This window comes from Melanerpes formicivorus, unplaced genomic scaffold (genome assembly GCF_026170545.1).
Source record: "Melanerpes formicivorus ecotype bairdi unplaced genomic scaffold, bMelFor1.0.p_v2 SCAF_8, whole genome shotgun sequence".
Taxonomy (NCBI): Eukaryota; Metazoa; Chordata; class Aves; order Piciformes; family Picidae; genus Melanerpes; species Melanerpes formicivorus.
This window is the reverse complement of record NW_027142360.1, coordinates 23,735,757-23,762,759: the sequence shown is the minus strand read 5'-3', so window position 1 is coordinate 23,762,759 and position 27,003 is coordinate 23,735,757. Positions and strand designations below refer to the sequence as shown.

The 27,003-nt window shown below is 43.0% G+C and overlaps 1 protein-coding gene across 2 annotated transcripts in view; it reads left to right on the top strand.

Annotated features, from left to right (window-relative positions):
* The window catches only part of ANO4 (anoctamin 4), a 163,154-nt gene that overhangs the window by 73,204 nt on the left and 62,947 nt on the right, over positions 1-27,003 (top strand). Inside the window, exons 4-6 of one of the 2 annotated variants that reach the window (XM_068142731.1) lie at positions 324-482; positions 24,718-24,818; positions 25,076-25,177. In XM_068142731.1, coding sequence (XP_067998832.1) covers positions 324-482; positions 24,718-24,818; positions 25,076-25,177 — 362 coding nt within the window. The remainder of the gene's footprint in view (positions 1-323; positions 483-24,717; positions 24,819-25,075; positions 25,178-27,003) is intronic. The other variant, XM_068142729.1, reaches the window with a different exon arrangement.

Here is a 27,003-nt window from a genome sequence, read left to right as displayed (position 1 = left end):
ATTTTGTGCATACAAAGTTAATTCTAATGGTATGGAAAGTGGGAGGGAGGAAGGTTGGCTTTTGCTCTCTATTGTCTCCTATCCCATGTGCCTATATAACCAAGTATCTATCTGAGGCCTCCTGGTTTTAAACTGAGGAAATCTGCACTGCTTTCAGATGACCTTAAAGGTGCCTGAAAACTTGAACAGGTGTAGAGCAACTTGTTTGAGCAGCTTGTTCCAGTTCCTTACATTTCCTGTTGAACATCACTGGAAGCAAACAGAAGTGGAGCAATTGGCAAGGCAAATTAACATCACTGAAATGTCTGACTCTCCTTTTCCAGGAAGTACCTGATAAGAACAAAACCAATGGGCTGTATTTTAGAGATGGCAAATGTCGGATTGACTACATCCTGGTGTACAGAAAATCCAACCCACAGACAGAAAAGAGGGAAGTATTTGAGAGGAATATCAGAGCAGAAGGACTTCAAATGGAAAAAGAGGTAAGAGAAGTTCCTTGAAAAACTGCTCAAGATTTAAAGCTGTGTAGAATCTGAGGGTATGATTTTGTTGTTTACTCTGAAGTCCCTTTACTCTGTCATAGTACTGGGAAAATGCTTTTAGGAGTGCCTAAATATAGGCTGTTTATTGCCAGAGTAGTTGGAAAGTGCAGCCTAAAGGAAAATCAGACATGTGCACTGAAGACCATTACAGGCCATTACAGTCATCTTTTTCAACAACATCCACAGCCTTTCCTCACCCTCTAAGTGGGTCACCTTGTAGAAGGAGTTCAGATCCTTCAAGCAAGACCTGCCCTTCATCAACCTATGTGTGTTAGACTGAACACATATGCACTGGCATGCTGCCACTGATGGAAATGGTAGAAGAACTTCAAGTTACAGGCTTTGTTAATTTATGTAGGTGCTGTGCATTATCTCCCTTTCCTTCATGGAATCCCTCCTACCAGTGTACTTGAAAGGCACACTTTGAAGAACACTGGGGAGGGAAATATGGAAGCTGCTTCTCTCTAGAATAATGAATGTTTCCCTTCTGTAAGTGTTTTTGAATGAATACTGGTGGATAGAAGAGTATAGAAACATATCACTGGTCACATCAACCAGTTACCACCAAGTGTTTGTTCAAATAACCTGGAAGTTAGCACTTGTAGCTCTGCAGTAGTTGATAGACATTTGCAATGGCAACCATTGTTCATTTATTGTGTTTCACACCACTGACCACCACAGCTCTAATCCAGCATCCACATAACCCAACCCAACAAACAGATGTTTGGCTTCACATCCTACAGTTCTGCCCTGCTTCCACCAGGAGAGACACTGAAGGGGTTTCTAAAGTTTGGCCAGAGTAGAAAATGAACATGGAATTTACTCTCCCTATTGATACATCTGCCCCCTGGTTTCAAACCAACTGCAGATCTATTTCTGTGTTAAGCTTTGGGGTCAAAGTGGCTGGAAAGCAGCCAGGCAGAGAGGGACCTGGGGGTACTGGTTGACAGTAGGCTGAACATGAGCCTGCAGTGTGCCCAGGCAGCCAAGAAGGCCAATGGCATCCTGGCCTGCATCAGGGACAGTGTGGCCAGCAGGAGCAGGGAGGTCATTCTGCCCCTGAACTCAGCACTGGTTAGGCCACACCTTGAGTCTTGTGTCCAGTTCTGGGCCCCTCAGTTTAGGAAGGAGGTTGACTTGCTGAATACGTCCAGAGAAGGGCAACAAAGCTGGGGAGGGGTCTGGAGCACAAGCCCTATGAGGAGAGGCTGAGGGAGCTGGGGTTGCTTAGCCTGGAGAAGAGGAGGCTTAGGGGAGACCTCATTGCCCTCTACAACTACCTGAAGGGAGGTTGTAGCCAGGTGGGGATTGGTCTCTTCTCCCAGGCAAGCAGCACCAGAACAAGAGGACACAGTCTCAAGCTGTGCCAGGGGAGGTTTAGGCTGGGTGTTAGGAAGGAGTTCTTCCCAGAAAGAGAGATTGGCCATTGGAATGTGCTGCCCAGGGAGGTGGTGGAGTCGCCATCACTGGAGGTGTTTAGGAGGAGACTTGATGGGGTGCTTGGTGCCATGGTTTAGTTGATTAGATGGTGTTGGATGATAGGTTGGACTCGATGATCTCAAAGGTCTCTTCCAACCTGGTTTGTTCTGTATTTCTATTCTAAGTCAGCAATGAAAGCTGTGAAATCAGTTTATATTTTAAGTATTATGAAGCACGTTGCAACATTTTGCACAGAAAACTTTTACAAGTTGATGATTTCGGTGCATACCATAGAATTTTCTTGTGGCTTTCATTTAATTGGACTTTGCTGCCTAGGCTGCATGAATGTTCTGCCTGTTTGATTATTCATTCCAGCTTCTGTTGTGGCACTGACATGAAGTTTAATTTCTTAATAATCTCATCTGGCCTTGCTGTGACTTCTTGCCAGCATCAGTAATTGTACATTTTCTAAACTCAGAATGATCAAAATGAGCTTGTGTTGCATGACTCAGGCTAATGGCTTTCAAATCTAGGGTAGCAATCTTTTTTAACACACAACTCTGACCTAAAATTTATCCCTAACATGTGTATTTTGTGATCATGTTAGCTTCCAAATTGAAGGATAATCCTGAAGGGAATGAGTACATTCTTGGTCCTCTTCCTCCCTCCCTCTCCCTGCAGAGTACCAACTCTGCTATGTGAACCTCAGGTTTAAACTAAGTAGTGTGACCCTTTAATGCCTAGATGGTTTCTTACCAAATTTTGCTGCTCATTTTGGTGTGACTGTGCAGCATTCTGAATTTCAGCTCTGCAAGATTTGAACAGCAGGTCCCTTTTCTGCTTGTTCCTGTATAATGTATTGCTTCTCTGTGAAGAGCTTTCCCCTGAATCAAATGAGAGAACAGTTTGTGGCTTTGGCCTCAGAACTTAACACTTTGGCAACAGGCTGAATAATACTTCTTACTTTCTATGAATTTGGTGTGGTTGTTGGTTCATTCCCCACTGACTATGGCTGTTGATATATTGTCATTCAGTTGTGTTAGTCCTGCCTTTCTCATGGGAAGGAAAAGAGAGGAAAGCTGAGCAGAGCTGTTCATACTGCAGCTTCCAAATCACATTCCTCAGTGGCATTACAAAGAGAAAAATGCACTGCAGTGGCTTGCTGACAGGCATAGCACAGCAAAATGCCCAGAAAGTGGTGAGTGCAGGGAGCAAAGTGTTCACTTAGCAGCATGAAATGAGAAAGTGAATCTGAAATGAATTCATAAATATTGAGATAACTTCAGGCACAATGTCAAGATCATGCAGCTGAGGTAGGTCTGAGCAGGTATATGTTTCTGTCCCGAGAAAAAGGTGACAACATTTTGCAGCTACTTCCCAGTGAATTCACGCTCTTCAGCTGTGCCACACCACTTCCCTGTGGAAACTTTGCTAGGTTTGGTGCTCCATACCTCCAGCAGTAGACAATGAAGGGATTCCAGACTGAGGACCAGATCACTGAATTAGGGAAGGGATGGAAAACAGAGCTCAAGGAGTGAATGCGAATCAAGTGGAACAGCATAAATATTTTTTTGACCCTTTTCCCTGCTTTTTGGTGTATATTGGGTCTGGATAGGATGGCTGTGTTGTCCCAGTCCACCATGGATCACGTCCAACAGATGTGATCACATGCATAGAAGCTCTAGGTAAGTGAATTGAAACCACAGGTCACTCCAGGAAAAGAGACTGCCTTTTTCTTTTCAGTCAGGGGCAAAATTTCCTAATTGGTTTATTCTTCTTTAGAGTGTCTCACAAGTGAGATAAATAACTATGATATTCTGACTCTGGGGTCCTCGATGATCCTACCGATTCCATATTTTTAGGACTCTTTGAAACAGACTTGTGTCATAGGTAGAATGGAGAGGGCAGTCTCCAAATGGCACAGAAATACCAGAGATGAGGTACAGTCTATAGGCACTGATACCTGCTGGAGATATGACATGAGACCCTTACCTCCCAGAGCTGACTGGCAGATGCTTAGCAGGAAACAAAATACTACTTTTCACATTCTGAGGGCTAGTTTCATATTTATCCAAATGCAAGTTAAACCTGAGACTAAGATCAGCTACTGACACTCAACAAAACAACCAACCTTAGGATCATTCCAAATACAGTGCTCAGCCCCCTGGGGACAGCAAAAATCCAGCATTTTCCTGGAAAGCCAGCCTTTCCAAGAGAGAATGAGAGAATTAAGAACCAAAACATAAACTGTGCCTGTGGTGTTTTTCACCAGAATAAAGATTTACCTTGGCCAAAATCCAGCTATGTCCTGAGGTTTCCCAAATTATTCCTGAGGTTTCATTTAATGTATTTTATTCCTTATCCTATGTGGCCAGGTAGAACTAAGTTTCTGTAAGCTGTGTTACACTCTGCTGCTTATTGCTGTCTACAACTACCTGAAGGGAGGTTGTAGCCAGGAGGGGGTTGGTCTCTTCTCCCAGGCAACCAGCACCAGAACAAGAGGACACAGTCTCAAGCTGTGCCAGGGGAAGTTTAGGCTGGATGTCAGGAAGAAGTTCTTCATAGAAAGAGAGATTGGCCATTGGAATGTGCTGCCCAGGGAGGTGGTGGAGTCACCATCCCTGGAGGAGTTTAGGAAGAGACTGGATGGGGTGCTTGGTGCCATGGTTTAGTTGATTAGATGGTGTTGGGTGATAGGTTGGACATGATGATCTCAAGCTTGCAAGCTTGTTAATTCTATTCTATTCTGTTCATGGATGCAGCATCACAGACATCTCTCAGTAAGGTATATCAAAGTTTACTGCATTAGCAGGGCTTGCACAGAGGTAGCCAGCATGAAGCAGCTAAAATATGTAATTATTCTTTTGGAAGCTGTTTAAACTGGACAGTAGTACAATGCAAAAGTGGGATGGAGGTAAGGCAGTGAAAAGAAATCTATGCTGAATGAACAAATGCAGAACACCTTTGGACTTAAAATGTACAGAACTTAGAAGAAAGTGATCCTCTTAGACTTCAGTAAATACAGTGTATCCAACATGAACCTGATGTTGGGAAGGATCTGGCCATGCACCCTAGGTACAGGCTATACTTGGTTTGAACTTGGCATGCTTTGGGGTTTATTATTTACTTCTCATTACTACACTGAACTAATTCATACCTACTGAATGTACTTGGCTTAATGATTGTGTCCTAAGTTTTTAATGTATAATGTATGTGTGGGTTTGATACAGTTTGTTTGAAAATGGTGGATGGAGTAAAGGGGAACTTGTCACATAAGGACTGAAAGTAGTACTCAGGCTGGGTTTGGGGTATGTTTTCCATATTTATGTCTGCTAGTGTTTCAGTACATAAGCAATGAACTGCTTTAAAGCATGGCACTTGGTGCCATGGTCTAGTCATGAGGTCTGTGGTGACAGGTTGGACTCAATGATCTTTGAGGTCTCTTCCAATCTCAGTGATACTGTGATACTGTAAAGAATAGGATTCCTGAGTGCCTTAAAAAGCAGCTCCCCTCACAGCTATTGGATGAGGAATGTGTTTCAGGAACTACTTTCAGATATTTCACAAAAGCAGCCAATCCATTTGGCTTCTACCCACACAATGATCTTTGCATCTCCCAGATGTTAGTGTGATGTGCTAGTCCAGTTTTCAGGAGCACTCCAAACTGTGTTTTTTCTGTTACCATGCCTGATTAAAAATTTAAACATCACCACCACAAGTGTCAAGCTGTCACCAGGGTGTCTCTAATTGCATTCACTCCCAGCCTCAAGCAGCAGCTGACATTTCTGGGACAACATCTGGCAGCTGATATGCAGCTGGTGTATACAATAGGCAGTAGAAATATACAATAGGTGTTCTCTGCAGACAACACAAAAAGATAGGGTAGAAAAGCACAGGGTAAGCTTCACAGTCATTGCAGGAATAAATATCTCCTAGCAGGCATAACCTGAAAGTTATGCTAATCTGAGTCTGAGAGTTTTGTCTCAATATCTTTTTTGATGCCATGTAGAATAGAAGAGAATAGACCAGACCAGGTTGGAAGAGACCTCCAAGATCATCAAGTCCAACCTATCACCTAACACCATCTTATCAACTAAACCATGGCACCAAGCACCCCATCCAGTCTCTTCTTAAACATCTCCAGTGATGCTGACTCCACCACCTCCCTGGGCAGCACATTCCAATGCCCAATCTCTCATTTCTGGGAAGAACTTCTTCCTGCCATCCAGCCTAGACCTCCCCTGGCACAGCTTGAGACTGTGTCCTCTTGTTCTGGTGGTGGTTGCCTGGGAGAAAAGACCAGCCCCCACCTGGCTACAACCTCCCTTCAGGTAGTTGTAGACAGCAATAAGGTCTCCCCTGAGTCTCCTCCAGGTTAAGCAACCCCAGCTCCCTCAGCCACTCCTCATAGGGCATGTTCTCCAGACCAGTCCCCAGCTTTGTTGCCCTTCTCTGGACACTTTCCAGCATCTCAACATCTTTCCTAAACTGAGGGGCCCAGAACTGGACACAGCCATTACAGGATACTACTCTTCCATGACTTTTCAAGTTTGCAGACACAGATAGGTTCATGGTGAGGTAGCAGGAGTTCTGCAAAGCAGTTTCTCTTATTGAGGCTGTAACTTGGTGCTAATGGGACAGGACTTCAGAGGCTGGAAACATGTATTCAGTAAGAAAGAGACATATTTAGCAGCAACTTGAAGCCTGGTTTAAAGTGATGAATGTTGAGAGAAATTACAGATGACAGAAAGAGCACACAAGGTAGTGTCTCTGTGACTCTTGACTCATCCCTGAGTGTAAAACCAAAATAGACATATGACCGTGTCAAAGTGGGATAAAAAGTAGAAATCAAAGGGGGGAAAAAAACCCCAAGAACTTCAAAGGCTGAAACTTTCCATATAGTTGTGCTCAGAAGGTAACAATATGGAAGAGCTGTTATAATCAACATCTCTTGCTCCTGAGCATAGTCAATTACTGTCTTTCTCTCTGGCAAAAATGACATCTACTACTCCTTGTTGTTGTTGTTGTTAGTACTGCACAGCCAAAAGGGTTAGGTGAGACTGATCTGCTTTTTTTCTGGTTTATGAGTCATCACTTCAATTGTTCATGAGACTCCTGTTATATAAATGCTATTGCTGGTTGTGATTCATAGGCAGAGGAAGAAGTTGACTTCCAGACCCCAAGTGGCGTTTGCAGATCTGCATGAGAAAAGGTGTTTTATAAACTAAGCTTATATAATTTGGTTCTCCTAGAAGCAGGGCACAATAAAATGTCCTTGCCTTTGGAGTCTACTCTAAGTTTGTTTCTCAGTCATAACTTTGGTTTATTCAGTTACTGACAGAGCAATAACTTCTTTCTAATTTATTGCTGTTACAGATGCTAATTTGACCAACCATGCATACAGTTTGTAACTGAAAGCCCAGCCTGTGGCCCACTAACTCTCTGCAGCTTGCCAGGAGAGCCTGTGTGGTGGCCAGGAGAAAGCTGCAGGTCAGCTGGGGAATCTTTTCCTGGCTTCTAGTTTTCCTTTGGTGTTCATATCCTTTCCCTGTCATGTTGAGCTTACTCTGCAAATAGTAAATCCCCCTGTCCACTGAAGAAAAGGGTGGCTGGTGGCCACCCAAATTGCATTTGTTGTCCTCTGAGCTTTTTTCACAGAGAGAAAGAGATCTGTGGGCATGCACTGTGCGAGATACATGCTAGGAAGCACTAGGACAGCTATGCACGTGATGATCATCCATACTGTGCAGGCATGCTGGGTCAGGCCACATGGTGGATGTCTTCTCTCACTAACAAGCTTCCCTTTAGGACAAACTGGCACCTGGCAAAACTAAGCTTTCTTGGTCTTTGGAGAGGGTCAGATGTTGTATTGAGTTTGCATGGCTACATTCTGGTAGCAGGGGAAGTAGAGGGGAAGTAGATGTGGCGTCTGTGAGCAGCTGCTAGAAGCTTCCCCTATGTCTGATGAGAGTCAGTGTCAGCCAGCTTCAAGATGGATCTGCAGGTCTGTAGCACATTGAGAAGAAATTTCATTGAAGAAGTACATGGAAGACAATCTCCTGTGGGAGATTGACCCATGCTGAAGTAGGGGAAGAGAGCAAGGAGGAAAGAGCTGCACAAAATGAGCGATGAACTGACTGTAACCCCCATTTCCCTGTCCCTCTGCAACACTTTGGGGGAGGAAGCAGAAAAGAATCAGGAGTGAAGCTGAGACTGGGAAGAAGGGAGAGGTGGAGGGAAGATCTTTTTGAAGATCTGATATTTTTTTCTCAGTACCTTGCTGTGATTTGATTGGTAATACGTTAAATTAACTTCCCTCAGTCAAATCTGTTTTGGTGACAGTAATAGGTGAGCAACCTTTGTGTCTTTCTCTCAACCCACCAACCATTCCTCCTTGCTGCCCAGTTGAGGGAAGGGGATTGACAGAGCAACTTTGGTGGACACCTGATGTCCAGCCAGGGTCAACCTACCACAAATGAGCTCAGTGTTCATCTACTACTCCAACTAATATCAGGCATTCATTCAGTAGCTTTCTAGCACTTCAGAGAGTTGTTTCAGACTCTCATTTTTCCTATTCTATTATTCAGTATGTAAATATCTACAGTTAATGAACTTATGGTACAAATTATGCAGCCTGCAGGAGCTGTGGTTTTGCAAGCAGCATAATATTCCATTATTAGCAGGTGCAGTTTGTTATTTGATGTTTAAGCACTGTGTCTGATTGCATCCACAAATCATAGATGGAGACATCAAAGTGACATAAACTATGCCTGCAACAAGGGATCTAACCTGAAATGCAACCCCACCACATGCATCATAAGTGAAAGTACTTCTATCTACTTAATTTAAAACACTGAGCTGTTCATGTCATCCAAATTCAGTCAGAGCACATTAAAACCAGACTGGTCTTCCAAAGATTTATTGGTAGATCATTATCTAATGCAGTGAGCAAGTGGAGTCTCTTTTCAGCAGTGTTTTACAGCAAAAATGGATAGGCATGAACAGAGCAGTGTCCTGCTGCAGAGAGTGCTCTGTACCAAAAGGCATTGCCACTAAAAGGGCCATGAGGATGATTAGAGGGATGGAGCACCTCTGCTGTGAGGACAGACAGAGGGAGTTGGGGCTGTTCAGTCTGGAGGAGAAAAGGCTCCGAGGTGACCTAATTGTGGCCTTCCAGTATCTGAAGGGGGCTCCAAGAAAGCTGGGGAGGGAATTTTTAGGGTGTCAGGTAGTGACAGGACTAAGAGGAATGGAGCAAGGCTAGAAGTGGGTAGATTCAGATTGGATGTTAGGAAGAAGTTCTTCCCCATGAGGGTGGTGAGACACTGGAACAGGTTGCCCGGGGAAGTGGTAGAAGCCTCATCCCTGGAGGTTTTTAAGGGCAGGCTGGATGTGGCTGTGAGCAGCCTGATGTAGTGTGAGGTGTCCCTGCCCATGGCAGGGGGGTTGGAACTAGATGATCCTTGTGGTCCCTTCCAACCCTAACAATTCAATGATTCCATGATTATCTGGTGGGGTGGAATGTTTCCAGTCTTGCCCTCTGAAACAGCCAGGACAATGAAGGGCAGGGTTAGCGGGTGATGTCTCTTGGTGGTCCTCCTGTCTTTGAGAATTATCTCTAGTTGGGTTCTTGTGAATTCTAAACAGTGAGGGCCTTTCCAGCTGCCTGGACTTCTGAGCCAAAATGTTCTGTATTTCAAATCCTGTGTCCACTGCATAACAGAGTGGTGATTTCAAAGAGAAGCATGAGGAGGTAGTTCTACATGGATAGAGCCTGCATTCAGATTTCCGTGAGCAGTTGATAAATGTACCTTTCTTAAATGTCTGAGGGAGCCCAGAAATTAATGTATTTCCAAGTCTACAAATTCCAGCCTGTAGCAGGAATTTGTGAAGTTAATAGACTAAGAAGCTGCAGCTGAAAAATGGATCTACATTAATAACAACAACAAAAAAAATGGAACATTTTCTTGGAATATGGAGGTAATATTAAAAAAAATATGTAGATAACTAAAAAGTGATTTAAAAGGCCTTAAGATATTTCTTTTCCTTCAGAAATGTTGAATAAGAGGTATTTTTGGCAAAGAGTTTCCTAGAAGCATAGAATCATACAATCATAGAATTGTCAGGAGTGGAAGGGACCTCAAGGATCATCTAGTTCCAACCCCTCTGCCACAGGCAGGGACACCTCACACTAGATCAGGTTGCTCATAGCCACATCCAGCCTGGCCTTAAAAACTTCCAGGGATGAGGCTTCTACCACCTCACTGGGCAACCTGTGCCAGTGTCTCACCACCCTCATGGTGAAGAACTTCCTGTCATCAGCCTCCACAAACCATAAAGTCAAAAACCTTTGAAGGGCACCAAGCTCATGGTAAAAAATAGGCAATAGATTAAAAAACACCCAATGAAGATTGCATATGAGATGTCCCCTTTATGTCAAAAGGCACCTTTCCCTTTACAATAATTGGTCTTAAACTGCAATTATTTTGGAGATGTTGTTTGCCTGCCAGCGGCCTCAGGAACAAGCGCAATGCACAAGGCTACAATCACTTAATGCACAGTAAGAGTTTTCATTGCCCCAAGGTGACAGGACATTTTTGCAGCATTGCTCCCTGATAGCACTGGCTTAATGAGCAGAAATCTAGAGCTGCCTTTTGGGAGCAGAAAGACAGGATGTATAAAAATGCCTCGGTACGTTGAACGTTCCCAGTTCCTGCTGGTGATTTTGACGTTGAACTCGTTTAAAGGGTGGCACTGTGTTCACACAATTGTCATCAAATGGCTTAGGTTGGAAGGGACCTTAGGGGTCATCTACTTCAACCTCTCTGCCATGGGCAAGGATGCTTCTCAACTAGACTATGTTGCTCCAGGCCTTATCCAACCTGGCCTTGAACACATCCAGGGAGGAGACATCCACAGCATTTGGGGCAAACTATTCCACCCTAGTACTGAAGAACTTCTTCCTAATATCCAATCTAAACCTGCTCTCCCTCAGCTTCAAACCATTCCCCCTAGACACCCTTATGAAAAGTTCTGCTCCGTCTTTCCTGCAGGGTCCCTTCAGGTGCTGAAAGGTCAGCTGTAAGGTCACCCCAGAGTCTACTCTCTCCAGGCTGAGCAACCCCAGCTCCCGCAGCCTATACTCATAGCAGAAGTGCTCAAGCCTTGGATCATCCTTGTGTCCCTCATTTGGACTCACTCCAGCAGTTCTATGTCCTTCTTATGATGGGGACAGCAGAACTGGACACAGTATTTGAGGTGGGGTCTCACAGGAGTAGTATAAAGGGGCAGAATTACCTCTCCTGACCTGCTGCCCACACTCCTCTTGATGTAGCCCAGGATACACTTTGCCTTCTAAGCTGCATGAGCGCACTGCCTGCTCATGGTGAGCTTTGCATCAATCAATATGCCCAAGTCCTATTTTTCAGACCTACTCTCAAACCACTCAGTACCCAGCCTGTATTCATGCATGGCACTGGCCAAATCCAGATGCAGGACCTTGCACTGACTTAACAAACCTCATGCAGTTTATACTGTCCCACTTCTCAAGCCTGTCAAGATCCTTTTAGATGTCATTCCTTCCCTTAAGTGAGTCCATTATACTTCTGAACAAATAGTAATAGTTTCAAAGAGCTGCAGTGCCACCTTGGTCTAGGGGACATTTGCATCTTCCCCTGCAGCATGAAGTGTTGTGGGGCTGTTCTTCCTGGAAGTAGTCCCAGGAGGGAAGCAGTCCCAGGAAGGAAGCATGAACTTGTGAAGGACACTTGCCTTTCTCACCTGCTTTAGGCACAAGGTCTCCTGACCCTCTCGTTGTCTGATTAGTTCCTTTATTATATCAAGTTATCAGTCATGGAGTGAGTGGAGCATTGTTGCTGTGTGCCTTGGATTAACTCTATTTTAATTATGGTAAGAGCCTCAACGAGCAGAGCTAGGCAAATTACCTCAGTGCCCAGACTTTATTGAAAAAGATGTTTCAGTTCATGGCTCTCTGGGCACAAATTAAATGCAGCATTATCCACTGCATGTTTACGTGTTCGTTTCTCGCTGTCTGAGTGGTAACGAAGTGATGTTGTAAATAAACTTTAATAAAGCCTGACCTGAGGGGGGAAATGCTCCTGAGATAGCCACGCCATTGAAGCCTCTCTCAGCCAGTTAGTTATGTCCCTCTGTTTAAAGTCTTACCTGGTTTACAAAAGTTTCTTCTGTGCACAAATATCTTTTCTTAGAACTCAGGGATTCTGTGAATATTCACAGTATCACTAAGGTTGGAAGAGACCTCGAGGATCAACGACTCCAACCTGTCACCGCAGACCTCATGACTAGACCATGGCACCAAGTGCCACGTCCAATCCCCTCTTGAACACCTCCAGGGATGGTGACTCCACCACCTCCCTGGGCAGCACATTCCAATGATGAATGACTCTCTCAGTGAAGAACTTTCTCCTCACCTCCAGCCTAAACTTCCCCTGGTGCAGCTTGAGACTGTGTCCTCTTGCTCTGGTGCTGGTTGCCTGGGAGAAGAGACCAACCCCCAGCTGGCTACAACCAGTAGTTGTAGAGGGCAATGGGGCCACTCCTGAGCCTCCTCTTCTCCAGGCTAAACAACCCCAGCTCCCTCAGCCTCTCCTCACGCTTTTAAGAGAATCTAAAGAGTGCCTTTCAGGCTAAACTGTAAAGGCTTTTCCTCTTGGAGGTCTTCTTGGTATAGTACTTAAGACAGCTTGTTTCTGATGATAGACTCAAATAGATCTTTCCATTTATAGCAAATAAGATTGACTCCCCTTTCTGAAGTCTCGAGTGTCAAGCACTAATACAAGAAATTTCTGCTTTCTTTTTTTTCTGATACTATCTCTTATGCATTTTTAAAATTCCAAACTTTCCATCAAGGAGAAAGCCTCCAGGGTGAAATGTAGATGGGAGAAGAACAAAACAGAATGAATCAGGTGAGGTGGGGGAAATGAATGGCAGACAAGGTCTCCTAAAATGTTCTGAATCACTTGCTGTCACTATGATGTGTCCAGGCAGGTAAGCAGTGAACTAGAGCCACCTGTGAAGGGACAGTTGTGGAAGGAGTGTGGCTGTGCTACTGCAGAAGTTGAGGTGGGTGGTGAGGAAGGTAACAGCAGTCCAGGGAAAATGAGGGGGCTGTACTGCAGAGCTCTGGAGTGAGAAGAACCATCATACTGACTGTAGCTGTTTGCAATGAAGATAACTGGCTGAGGGGGGAATGAGCCCTTCTGGGAAGCAGTTCATTTAAATCTGAGGCAAATAGAACAAATTAATTGTACCCTGAAGGTGCCTGTTACTCTTCACTGCAGACATCTAAACATAGCTCTGTAGTTGTCCTGAATCACACCTGTGATGTTTGCTCTGTGAGGCAGCCTTCGGGCGACTTCTCAGGATCAGTGGGCTGAGAGACATGATAATGCCGACGCTTTGATATATGAATGCAGCAGCCTGACAGTGTTCAGCAGGGAAAACTGGATCAGATATGTGGTACACACCTTATATATATACAAACTACTAAAGATAAGCAGTTTTGTTTGTCCTGCACCCAAGTGATATCAATGGACTTACATGAGTGCACCTGTGGATTGCAGGATCTACCCAATCCTGGTCGAGTGTAAAGCAAACAGCTAACACAATTGTGTGACAACTGGAAAGTTCAGTTCTAAAAGCCCCAAGCTGTGCAATAGATTAATGCTTCTGCAGACTTCCCATTATTTGACACTTCTCTTTGCTGTTTTGACTGTGAATTGATGAGTGCTTGCTGTGCCAATTTAGATTCTCATCTTGGCTTGGTTTTTTTTTTTGTTTGTGTTGTGAAAGGAAACAGAAGTCATGGATCTTACTAATGCCAAAGGCACAATGTAAAAATGGAGTGGGGAATGTGAGCACATTGGAGCTTTGGGGAAGAGAGGGAAAAGGACAACGGTCAGAAAGCTTTAAGGCTGTGCTGGGTTAGGAACTGGCTGGAGGGCCGGGCCCGGAGAGTGGTGGTGAATGGTGCCACATCCAGCTGGCAGCCAGTCACCAGTGGTGTCCCCCAGGGATCAGTGCTGGGCCCCATCCTCTTTAATATCTTCATTGATGGTCTGGATGAGGGGATTGAGACAGTCATCAGCAAATTTGCAGATGACAAGAAGTTGGGAGCAGATGTTGGTCAGTTAGAGGGTTGAAAGGCTCTGCAGTGGGACCTTGACTGACTGGACAGATGGGCAGAGTCCAGCATGATGGCATTCAATGAGTCCAAGTGCCAGGTGCTGCACTTTGGCCACGGCAACCCCATGAAGAGCTACAGGCTGGGGTCAGAGTGGCTGAGAGCTGCCAAACAGAGAGGGATGTGGGGGTGCTGATTGACAGCCGCCTAAACGTGAGCCAGTAGTGTGCCCAGGTGGCCAAAAGGCCAACGGCATCCTGGCCTGCATTAGGAATAGCGTGGCCAGCAGGAGCAGGGAGGTCATTCTGCCCCTGTACTCAGCAGTGGTTAGGCCACACCTTGAGTCCTGGGTCCAGTTCTGGGCCCCTCAGTCTAGAAAGGACATTGAAACACTTGAACGTATCCAGAGAAGGGCAACGAGGCTGGGGAGATGCCTTCAGCACAAGCCCTATGAGAAGAGGCTGAGAGAGCTGGGGTTGTTTAGCCTGGAGAAGAGGAGGCTCAGGGGTGACCTCATTGCTCTCTACAACTACTTGAAAGGTGGTTGTAGCCAGGAAGGGGTTGGTCTCTTCTCTCTAGCAACCAGTACCAGAACAAGAGGACACAGTCTCAAGCTGTGCCAGGGGAGGTTTAGGCTGGAGGTGAGGAGAAAAGTTCTTCACTGAGAGAGTCATTTGTCATTGGGATGCGCTGCCCAAGGAGGTGGTGGAGTCACCATCCCTGGAGGTGTTCAAGAGGGGATTGGACGTGGCTCTTGGTGCCATGATCTAGTCATGAGGTCTGTGGGGACAGGTTGGACTTGATGATCTTTGAGGTCTCTTCCAACCTGGTGATAGTGTGACACTCTAAAAAATGTATCAAGATGTGGAGGCACGTCCACATTAAATCATGGCAGAGGAGTGAAAAAAGAGCCCTTCCCTCTGTGTAAATCCCCCTATGAAAATCTAAGCATTAAATCTCTATGGAAATGCAACACAAGCCGTTAACAACTTCAAACAAATCTTTTGTATTTACAGAGGATGACTTAAGAGAAGGCAGGGAAGTGGAAAGGCAAGGAATTAGCAGTCATTAATATAGATTGGATTCAGCCAACAGTTTCAGCTGAGGAAATTGAGAAGCATTTTGAAAATGTTGAAACATCTCACTTAAACAGATTCAAAATTAAGTGCCTGATATTAAAATGCTGTGCAAGTTGATCATAATAAAGTCTGGAAAAAATGCAGGTGTCTGTAATTTGTTGTGCTCCAGAGGCTGTCATTAACAAAGGTTTGACGTTGCAAGTGCCTCCATAGACAGTCAGACAGCGAAGGGTAGAGCCAGTTGTCTTCTGTGGTTGTGTGAGGGACTTGCTAAGGGAAAAGTCATGCTGACTAACCGGGGTTTTGACTAGGTGACCTCTGGAAGACCCTTCCAACCGCTGTTATTCTATGATGCTGTGACAAGCAGCTAGTTTAGTTCCTCTAGGTGATTTGTATACAGAACTTACAATGAGCTTGCCTCCACTTTTTAGGTGTTTGAATGATTATTAAGTTTGTGGAATTAACTGTTGGGCAAATAATAAATTGCCTTTTTTGGTTTGGATTTGCTTGTTTTTTTCCAAAGCAATTTTTCTCCACTAAGCCTCTAAAAGCAAACATGAATACTTAATAGAAAATTCATTAAATGTAAATATTTGCCCCTTCAAAAAGTGATTAATGAGTCATAGTATTGGGTTTATATTTTACATTGGAAATCAATCACAGAAAAGGGTGACTGATAAGATGAAGCTCAAATGCACAATGCACTTTTTGAAGGCCTGTGACACCAGTTCTGGGCCCCTCAGTTTAAGAAGGACATTGAGACTCTTGAATGTGTCCAGAGAAGGGCAACAAAGCTGGGGAGGGGTCTGGAGCACAAGCCCTATGAGGAGAGGCTGAAAGAGCTGGGATTGTTTAGCCTGGAGAAGAGGAGGCTCAGAGGAGACCTTATTGCTGTCTACAAGCACCTGAAGGGTGGTTGTAGCTAGGAAGGGGTTGGTCTCTTCTCCCAGGCAACCAGCACCAGAACAAGAGGACACAGTCTCAAGCTGTGCATGGGGAAGTTTAGGCTTGAGGTGAGGAGAAAGTTCTTCGCTGAGAGAGTTGTTAGTCATTGGAATGTGCTGCCCAGGGAGGTGGTGGAGTTGCCATCCCTGGAGGTGTTCAAGAGGTGATTGGACGTGGCACTTGGTGCCATGGTTTAGTCACGAGGTCTGTGGTGATAGGTTGGACTCAATGAACCTTGAGGTCTCTTCTAACCTTCTGTGATTCTGCCAAAAGTAAACTATTGTACAAAGGAGACCTTTTTTTGGCATCTAGTGCATTCTAAATTAGTGGGATTTTTAATTTAGAATTGCAGTGCCTGGGGTAAAGAGACTTAGTGTCAAATCAAATGTTGGTGAGTGGAAACACTCAACTCTGCTCAGAGATTTTAGTTATCTGCACTTTTTTAACTCTGCAAATAGCTAGCTCCCCATGTTGATCCTACTCTCCAGCCCAAAGGAATTAAAAGATGCATCCTATCTGTTTGTCAGATGAAATCCATGTGATTAGCTGTTTTAATTTTCACAGGAATCTTAACCAGATGGGACAGAACTACATTCATTCAGTATTTACTGTTGGGATTATCATGACATGTTTTATCACTGCTCCACATTCAGGTAAACCTCTTCCATTACAATGGTCATGCTGCAGGGATTTCCTAATCTTTTTCTCTAGGAAGTGGAGCTCAAGCCAGAAGATCTTGTTTCCATGGTAGTTTTAGCATATCTAAGTTGCCTTTCTGTGAGATCCATCCTGTCCATCTCAAGCGAGTTCAAATGACATTAGTTAGAATTACCAGCATCCTCTCTCATGCTCTTTCTTCTCCCAAATTAATTCGTATGTCTCTATTACAGGCTGTAAACTCATCATTGCACAGGAAACTTGAGCAAAGAGATAGTATTTGCATTTTATTTCTATTTAAGCAACCTACCCTGTTTACTAAGTTGCCTTCCCACTCACACATTTTTGTCAACATGATAGGACATTTCCAGACATTTCCCTATGTTACTAGCTGTTCTGTTCCAGCATTGAGAGCTTGTCAGCTGCTGCCAGAAATTAAGTACTGTAACAAAGACACCTGCTCTGAGCTGGATTAGATGACACATTTCCTGAATGGTGGCAACAGCCAGCCAACTGCCCGTATTCCTAACTCCACTGGAGCTGAACCTCTCAAAGTATTTTGCAAAGTGAAGATAAAGCTCTACCCCATCATCACATTTTGCCATGAGATTTCATGGTAAAATCATTTGACATTGTAGTCATGCTCCTGCCTCCTTATATCAGGTAATTCTGCACTTTATATGTCAGTGTCCTCTTATTTTTAAATAGTTTTATTAGCAGCTTCCCAATTATTTGGCCTTCCTTTTTTAAAATCATCGTTGCATCCTTCCTGGCTTTGCTCTCCAGCTTCTTGAAAGTCAAAAGCTTCTTAAAACCCCCATTGAAATGTGAGCATTATATTCCCCACTCTCACTGAACCTGGGGCTGAAAGTATTTATGTCAGAGCTATTGGCACTATTATTTACTAGCTTCTCCTAATCCATGAACGTGAAGGTTAATGCTTGTGAGTACGCAATATTTCCCCTGAAACTGGACACGTATCGACAGCACCTGAGTGATTACCCAGTAGCAATGTATGCACCTTCAAAAACTATTGGCAGGGTGTTACTGCTGCTTTCCCAGTTCTGCAGAATTACCCTTGTGAATTTACATTTACTTTGGTTTGTTGCTTTGTTTGGGTTTTTTCCAGAGGAAGTATGGTTTAATCAACTAAAATTTGCTGGGGTTTGGGGTTTTTTTTCCACTTCATTCACCAGGTGGTGAATCAATCTCTGCTCTTAACAGAGCAATTCTTCAACACAGTGGAACCTGTAGCAGTTACTATTTACTGTAGCAGTTGCTATTTATTTTCTCTGCTCAAACGTCATAGGGAACTTGATTACAGAAAGAATTGTTACTAGAGAAAGAATATTGATTTTTCTCTCCTTTTCTGGGTTTTCCTGAAATGTAGAATAGAATAGACTAGAGTAGAATAGAATAGAGTAGAATAGACTAGAGTAGAATAGAATAGAATAGGAGTACCATAGAATAGAATAGGAGTACTGTAGAATAGAGTAGAGTAGCATGGAATAGAGTGGAGTAGAATAGAGTAGCATGGAATAGAGTGGAGTAGAATAGAACAGCATGGAATAGAGTGGAGTAGAATAGAACAGCATAGAGTAGCATGGAATGGGAGTAGCATAGAATGGGAGTAGAGTAGAATAGAGTAGAATAGGAGTAGCATAGAATAGAGTAGAGTAGAATGGAATGGAGTGGAATGGAAAGGAAGTAGAAGTAGAAGAGACCAGGTTGGAAAAGACCTTCTTAACAGAAATAAGCCATGTTTGCTAGACATTAAAACACACTTCCCATTCTGGTTTTTCAACTTGCCTTTCAGAGTCTTCCCAAAGTAGGCAAAGTTGAATTCTGGGTGATGGACCTGCTGCAAAATCTTGCTAACCTCCTTTTATAAAGAAGGCTTTAAGAGATGAGGAGAGCCCCAGTTTAGAATATTTTCCTCTTAAATGATGCTAAGGAAAACACTTTCATGGTAAATCCTGATTTCTTTTCCATGCTAAAATGCATACAGAAATGAGAGCATTGGGATTTTTTTTGCAGTTGCCTGCCTAATAGCCTCCAGGCAAAGAAACAATTAGATGATTCAGTTGGAGGCACCGTAACTTTATCTTCCTTCAAGGTTATATGCTTGAATCTCCTTTCTCACCTCTCTTAACTCTCAGACTCAAGAAACACAGGTATTAAGGTGAGCCCTACAGTTGCTTTTGTCTTAAAATGACTTAACAATATTATTGATAATGAACCAAAAAACAGTCCCCATTGGAGGAGAATGTTGAAAAGGGTATTTGACAGAAGATACTCCTCTCCAGCCTTGATCCTGGAAGACAACCTGCAAATACAGCAAAACGTGGGCTTTTCAAGAGATATTCGGTGTCAGCACTTTGCTTCCATTCAGGCTAACAATGCTAACTCCAGAAGGAGCAATCAGGTCAATAGTGCACATAGATATTGAAAATCTGCCATCAACAGGAGTTAGAATACCTGCAGGAGTACGTGTGAGTTTAGTAGCCAGGGCTTCAACAGCACTTAACAGCATTCTGTGCACACTTTGAGAAGGAGAATGAGAACCTGCCCTTTCCATGGTTTCCTTGCCTAGCTGATGACAATAGCTCACCAAATAAGGTGCTTATGCTTTTGGAGTTACCTAAATGTTCCTTACTTCAATTAGTTCCACTTCTTCTCTGGTGATGCTGGAGAAGACTATGGAGCTTGATTTTAAACACATTTGTAGCTGATTTGCTCTTTTGGAGGGAAATGAAATGTCTGCCAAAACTTAATGATGAAAAAGAAGTCAGTCATTCCAAAAGGACAAGTCTATAACATGTGGACCTATGGTATTGCCTGTATGTTAGGGTTTGCAGCAATCATATCATACTAAAGGGGGCTGCCAGTGAAGCCAGAAAGGTTGGGAATTAATTGCTATCTCTGAGACAGAGATATGGGCTACAGAATAGCCCATAGAGATTAGCAAATACTGATCTAATGTTTTCAGGACTTATGGATTATGATTCCCAGCTGCAAAAGGAGATTGCCAAGTGGAAAGAAGGAAGGGAAAATATTAGATTCAGGGTTTCATTAAACTCAATACAGATTGCAGGTGCTGTTCAATCAGAATAATCATGTTTTAAAGTTCTTGCAAGAAGCTTTCATAAAGAGCACTGAACATTTTGAGTTTTCATGGCTTTTCATGTCTGGAAACTCGTCATTTTCAACCAAAATGTCTCTAGAAAAGAGCACAGTTCTTCCACAGGAAATACTCTCTTCTCCAGTCAGTTTCAATGTGTTGCCCAGAGGCTGTGAAATCTCTGCCTACAGAGATAGGCAGGACTCAATGGGATGAGCATCTGAATAATCTGGTCTAACTTGGCCATGTTTTAGCTGGAGAGTTAGCCCAAGTGATACCTAGAGGTCCCTTCCAACCTAGACTAGTCTGTGATTCTCTAGTTCTGGCAAGTCTTGTTACACTCAGTTTGCACTGCTCTGAAGATAGGATAGGATAGGATAGGATAGGATAGGATAGGATAGGATAGGATAGGATAGGATAGGATAGGATAGGATAGGATAGGATAGAGGAGATGAGACGAGACTAGGTTGGAAGAGACCTTCAAGATCATCCTGTCCAACCCATCATCCAACACCACCTAATCAACTAAACCATGATCAAGAATGTTATTACTGACTAGAACAACATCTGGTTTGCTGTGGGTATTCCTTCTCAATAAATCAGCTTGAAACAGTCAATTTATGTGAACATTGTTGCCCTGTCCATTATCATATGGTGCTAACTCTGTAGGTGCTGGTGCTGCAGGTCCACTGGTTTCATTGTTGTGTTTGCAAAGTGGTTTATCTCATTATCTGTCCCCTTGTTTTTCTTCCTTCATCATACAGACATCGCTTTCTAGCAGATTGCTCGTGTCAATGGCTGCCTTATTTAAATTTCCTAGGGAATAATGTTACATTGATTTTTGTTTGTGTGCTCCCATAATGTGAAATTGAGTTTACTTCCCCAAATCACTTAATGAGCCAAGCCTCAAAAGTCAGTGTCAACACAAGAATGTTCCTCTCCTCCTCATTTACAAGCGGAAGGATACTCTGTCTAAATACTAATCTAATAAGGAGAGTTTAGCAGATTCCATTCACTAAAGTATTTTTGTAACTGAAATGGTGCTCCTTACATATATTTTTTGCCTGGTTTTGGTTATTTTAATTAGATATTTTCTCCTCAGATTGAGCAAATGTTACATTTCATTCAGTTACTCCTCCATCTCAATTTGTGCTCTCCCATCTTGTTCTTCTCAGCTTTTCTTAGTCCTTTCCTTTACAAACACTTAACATGAGCAAACCCCAGAGGAACAGATTACTATATCAATAATTTAGCATAATGATCCATTTCTTCTGAAAATAATTGAACCTTGCAAAGGTATTTTGGTTAGAGAAAGCCAATAAAATAATATTACAAGATATTGAGTTAAAAAGTTAAAAGAAATTATTCTTTAAACATCTGAGTTTATATTTGTGAGAACTGTAGAGATATTATCCATGTGTCTGAGGGAAAGCATGGAACACATAAGAAATAAAATGTAGATAAGACAGAGTTCACTTGTGAAACAGCATCTGCACAAGCCACGTTACTGTAGCTGCCATGCCTGCTAGGGATTAAGCTACAACGTGCTGGAAAATGCCAACAGCTGCCACTAAATTTTCAGGCTTTGTTAATGAATGGTGTGTCAGGACCACAATTTCACTCTCTGTGTTTGGCTTGTTAGAGGATTCTTTCAAGTTGTGCAGAATACAAAACTAACCAGGTTGGAAAAGACCTTCAAGATCATCAAGTCCAACCTATCACCCAGCACCACCTAATCAACTAAACCATGGCACCAAGTGCCTCATCCAGTCTCTTTTTAAACACTTCCAGTGATGGTGACTCCACCACCTCCCTGGGCAGCCTACTGCAATGGCCAATCTCTGTGAAGAATTTCTTCCTAACATCCAGCCTAAACCTCCCCTGGCACAGCTTGAGACTGTGTGCTCTTGTTCTGGTGCTGGTTGCCTGGGAGAAGAGACCAACCCCCACCTGGCTACAACCTCCCTTCAGGGAGTTGTAGACAGCAATAAGGTCTCCCCTCAGCCTCTTCTCGAGGCTAAACAATCCCAGCTCCCTCAGCCTCTCCTAATAGGGCTTGTGCTCCAGACCCCTCCCCAGCCTTGTTGCCCTTCTCTGGACACATTCAAGAGTCTCAATGTCCTTCTTAAACTGAGGAGCCTGGAACTGGACACAGGACTTCAGGTGTGGCCTAACTAGTGTTGAGTACAGGGGCAGAATGACCTCCCTGCTCCTGCTGGCCATACTGTCCCTGATGAAGGGCAGGATGCCATTGGCCTTTTTGGCCACCTGGGCACACTGCTGGCTCATGTTCAGCCTACTGTCAGATGGGTGTGTTGGGTTGTGATGGGTTATGATTGATCAATGATTCATTTATTTTTTTTAATCCCAAGGTGTTTATGACAAAATTGCCAGTCCACTGCTGACTTAAACTCTTGAGAGACTGCTTTTGCAGGAAATGTTTAGAGAATCAGAACTTAGCCTTGATTTTGTGGTATCAACTTGCTAATGCCTCATGGGAAAATAAAGGATAATTTGTGAAACGTACCTATAAAGAAAACCATCATTAAAGGCCTGATTTAGAACTCATAAAAGTCAATGAAAAGAGTACAGCTGAATTCATTGTCTCTGAAGCAAGTCTCTTGGGGCCATTTTGTTGCTGTTGTATCATTTCATGTTAAAATAGTTTTTTCTGAATGTCATCAGCAAAAGAACAGCAAGATTTTTATTCCCCCCCTTCCCCTTCTGCAGTTTTTAATACCAGGAAGTCACTTCTTCCATTAGGTGCTAAACCCTTTTGTAATTTTTGTGGGGTTTCCTTGTAGGCAAATAATACTTTGGGTACAAATATTCCTGTGTCCACTTTTTTAAGATTCTGATAGTCTCTTCATCTTAAAAACTGTTCGGTGTTGGCTGTAGTGTCTGGGCTCTCTTCTCTTCTCTTCTCTTCTCTTCTCTTCTCTTCTTCTCTTCTCTTCTCTTCTCTTCTCTTCTCTTCTCTTCTCTTCTCTTCTCTTCTCTTTCTCTTCTCTTCTCTTCTCTTCTCTTCTCTTCTCTTCTCTTCTCTTCTCTTCTCTTCTCTTCTCTTCTCTTCTCTTCTCTTCTCTTCTCTTCTCTTCTCTTCTCTTCTCTTCTCTTCTCTCTTTCCTCTTCTCTTCTCTCTTTCCTCTTCTCTTCTCTCTTTCCTCTTCTCTTCTCTCTTTCCTCTTCTCTTCTCTCTTTCCTCTTCTCTTCTCTCTTTCCTCTTCTCTTCTCTCTTCCCTCTTCTCTTCTCTCTTCCCTCTTCTCTTCTCTCTTCCCTCTTCTCTTCTCTCTTCCCTCTTCTCTTCTCTCTTCCCTCTTCTCTTCTCTCTTCCCTCTTCTCTTCTCTCTTCCCTCTTCTCTCTTCTCTCTTCCCTCTTCTCTCTTCTCTCTTCCCTCTTCTCTCTTCTCTCTTCCCTCTTCTCTCTTCTCTTCTCTCTTTCCTCTTCTCTTCTCTCTTTCCTCTTCTCTTCTCTCTTCCCTCTTCTCTTCTCTCTTTCCTCTTCTCTTCTCTCTTTCCTCTTCTCTTCTCTCTTTCCTCTTCTCTTCTCTGTTAAAGAAAATCATAGATATGTACTTTGAGTGTTGGAGGTTTTGTTCCTATCAAATGTGATAATAAAGGCTTTTAAGAAAAAACAAAACAAACAAAAACCACACCAAAAACATAGAGTTGAGTCCTCCAGGAGGACCAGAAAGGTCCAGAGATGGACTGAAAAATTGTAAGTTTGTTATTTAATGCTATAATCCTGCTATCCAAGGCCAACTCAGTCTCTTTTCTCCCTCCCTTTGGCACTCTGGAGGGTGTTCCTTATCTGGTAACATAGGGGAGAAGGCTTGTTTGTGGTTTTCAGAGGTCTAATTTTCCCTGCACAATCTTGGCCTGCTTAGACCTAATGGAAGGGAGGGAGCAGGAGAGGGGAGAAAACAAGCACTGGGATTTGTGGTTTTGTCTGGTTGGGAGAAGGTTTTTTGAGGGGGGGGTTTCATGTATCCTATGTATGTATTAGGCATGAAGGATTCATGTAGTCTGTATTTTCCTGTCTATTTTTCACTATAATTCTCTATTTCTCTCCAATTCAGTGAGGGTATCTTTATTTTTACTTCTTTGGGGAGTAAAATTATTTCTGTCTACTCTTTAAACTATGACATCACATCACAAACTAGTAATAACATTTTAGCTCCTCTGAGGACATGAACATGCTGTATCAGTGTTGATAATTTCAGCACCTGTCAGGATAGTGGAGGAAAGAATCAAATAGGCATAAAAAGTATAAATGTCAGCCTCCCATACATATAGTCACTGAAGCATTCAGGTAAACAAGATTAGAGTTAAGAACTCTGAGTGATTTCTGTTAAGCAAAGAGTAATATGAGGAACGTTGAATATAGTACATTGTCTAAAAACATAGGAAATATTCCTAAAGGAACAATTTTCTTGCCTGATTTTCTCAGGCTGAGCCCTTGCCTTTTCTCATACCCTTTACACCATCACCATTTCCTGGGTATTCCTCAAACTCATCTTGTCATGACCCTCCCTGTTAACGTGGTCTATTCTGTTCTCTGAAGCTGTACTGCATGCAGTTTTATGGGAACTTCATTGATTTTCATGGGAAACCAGAAGGAAAACGAGTTGACAAAGTGCAGCTAGAACTGCTCATGCTGGAGGAAGAATCACAAAGCAGAAGGGGTCACGCAAGACCAGAAAAAAACAGATATTGACCATTGTACACGGGTTCTTTCTTTTTCACTTGAAAAAGTAAGCCCTGGTGGCTGTTTTGTTTTTCTTTTGCAGTCATCTCTAACAAACAGTGATATCATCTTTGTGAAGTTGCATGCCCCTTGGGAGGTCCTGGGCAAATATGCTGAACTAATGAATGTAAGAATGCCTTTCAGGTAGGTGTAGTCGTATTTTATCTCAGCCTCCAAAGTCACACTGTACTGTAAAGCTAATGTAGTAGTAACATCAAAATGCACAGGGAAAAGCTCTTCTGTAAGATACCACCCATCTTTAGACAATATAAATGGAGTACCCTAGATACCATGTTCATTGCTCTCTCTTGTTTAATGCCTGCGATTTCAGTAGAATACTGGTTTGAAATGAAGGTGAGCTGTAGAAGTGCAGCTGTTTTCATGGGGTATTCTATCCTTAGGCCCTTTAACCCCTTCAATGCTGGAGCCCCCTGCATACTTGTGCGCTGCTGTTTTTTAAATGGACATTTCATTGAAATCAATGGGAGGTCAAGAAGATCCAGGTACGTAAGGCAGCACAGAAGGTGCATGTCTGTTGGACGTATCTGGTATGTTCAGCACCTGCAAACTGCTTGTGTAGTGTGTAGTTATGGAAATACAGATTATAAACAAGTATCCCCTCTAACAGGAGTATTGTCTGAATGACATTTCAGACTGTAACTGCTTTTTTTATTCCTTCCTGCAGAAAGAATAAGGACCCTTCATTAAATCATACTGATAACCAAATTCGTTCCACATTGCCATTCAGATTATTTTTGGTCATTCATTTAACTTTATTTGCATGTTCAGCTGTGAACTCTTCTATGTAGAATACTTATTTTACTCTGCTGTTAAAATAGCATAAAGATTGCCACTGGAACTGACCAAAAGCCATGAACTGAGAGGTCTTGCTTCTTCTTTCAATTAGCAGGGTTTGTTAGATGTATAACTCCATTTTTTTTTTAGATGTATAACTCCATTTTTTAGTGGAATAACTTCTGAGCAATAAAAGGATCAGATCCAGAATGTGGAGCTACTCAGTTGGCATCCCTTTTAGGATTTCTTCTGTTTTCTTCTTGCTTAAGGATGCAAAATGCCTCTGGTGTGAAACAAGCTGTAGCAGTTCAGAACTTGCTTGGGAAAATGGATATGAATTAAGGACAAAATTGCAGACTTATGCTGTATGTATTTTGTGTTTCGTTTTCACAGCCAATCTCCAACTGCTCTTTCTTGGGTTTTAGTGCTAAAGAGAAAAGCAGAAAAGCTGCCACAAGTCATGGCAATATATCATGCTCTTTTTAAAAGGTGTTCTACTGAACAAAACAATGGACTGGAACAAAAGCATTCCTCCTTTGACTTTTGTGGCATTTCTTGAGATGAACTTGCCCTAGTGGGAGGATAAGGTCTCATGATCAAGAAACACACCAAAGCCTCAGATTGGAGTCGCTGCGAGCAGCTTGCTCTTTCCTGATCTGAAGTCCCTTTTTTGAACCCCCATCTCTCAGCAGATAGCAAAGTAGATGTCATGCAGACTGAGTGCTTTCAGTGCTTTGTACACAAATTTCTTGACCTCCTTCAGGACCCCTGCTTCATTCTTTCCACGGCCACAGAGAGAATTATCACAGTATTATTAAGAGCAAATCACAGTGTTTTACTAATATCTCTTGGCCAGGCTCTGAGATGTTAAGAGCAATCTCACTGTTTAACATTTAAAACCAAGGACCAGTGTTTTACAAATGTCCACTAGTCTAGGCTGCCTCTTTCCACATGCCCTTATCTAACCTCTTGTTTTAAGGGCTGCTGATGGCCTGCAGCTCCCCATATTTTAAGCTGGAATTGCCCACTGTCCACCCACCAGTAAGTGCTCATTGTTCCAAAGCAGGGATGCCAAAACACTGGATGCTTCTGAATATTCAAAGCAAAATTGAGAACTGGATGGCACATTCAGAAACACTTAACTTTGACCCTGCTCCTGTTAAGTAGAGTAAGATAAATCAAACTGCCTTGTGGAGGAGTTGGCCAATGCAGGCTGATGTCCATGCAGAGGTTTTGAAAATTCCACTTCCCCAGCAAAATACTGACAAAACATCATGCTGAAATATCATGCTTGATTGAAATTCCAACTTGTCAAATTTAACCTGGAATGTTAACTTTCCTTTTCTCCTGCATTTTGTAAAGCATCAGTACTGGCTTATTTTAGAACTATCCCAACAATGCTTGCTTCCAAGGCACTAGCAGCATTCCTACAGTGTATTTGTTACAGACAATATCCACAGTGCTTGGGATGTGAGCCCTTCATTTCCAGAAGTGGTTCAGTTCAGCATTACAGGATGGAACCTCTCAGAATAAA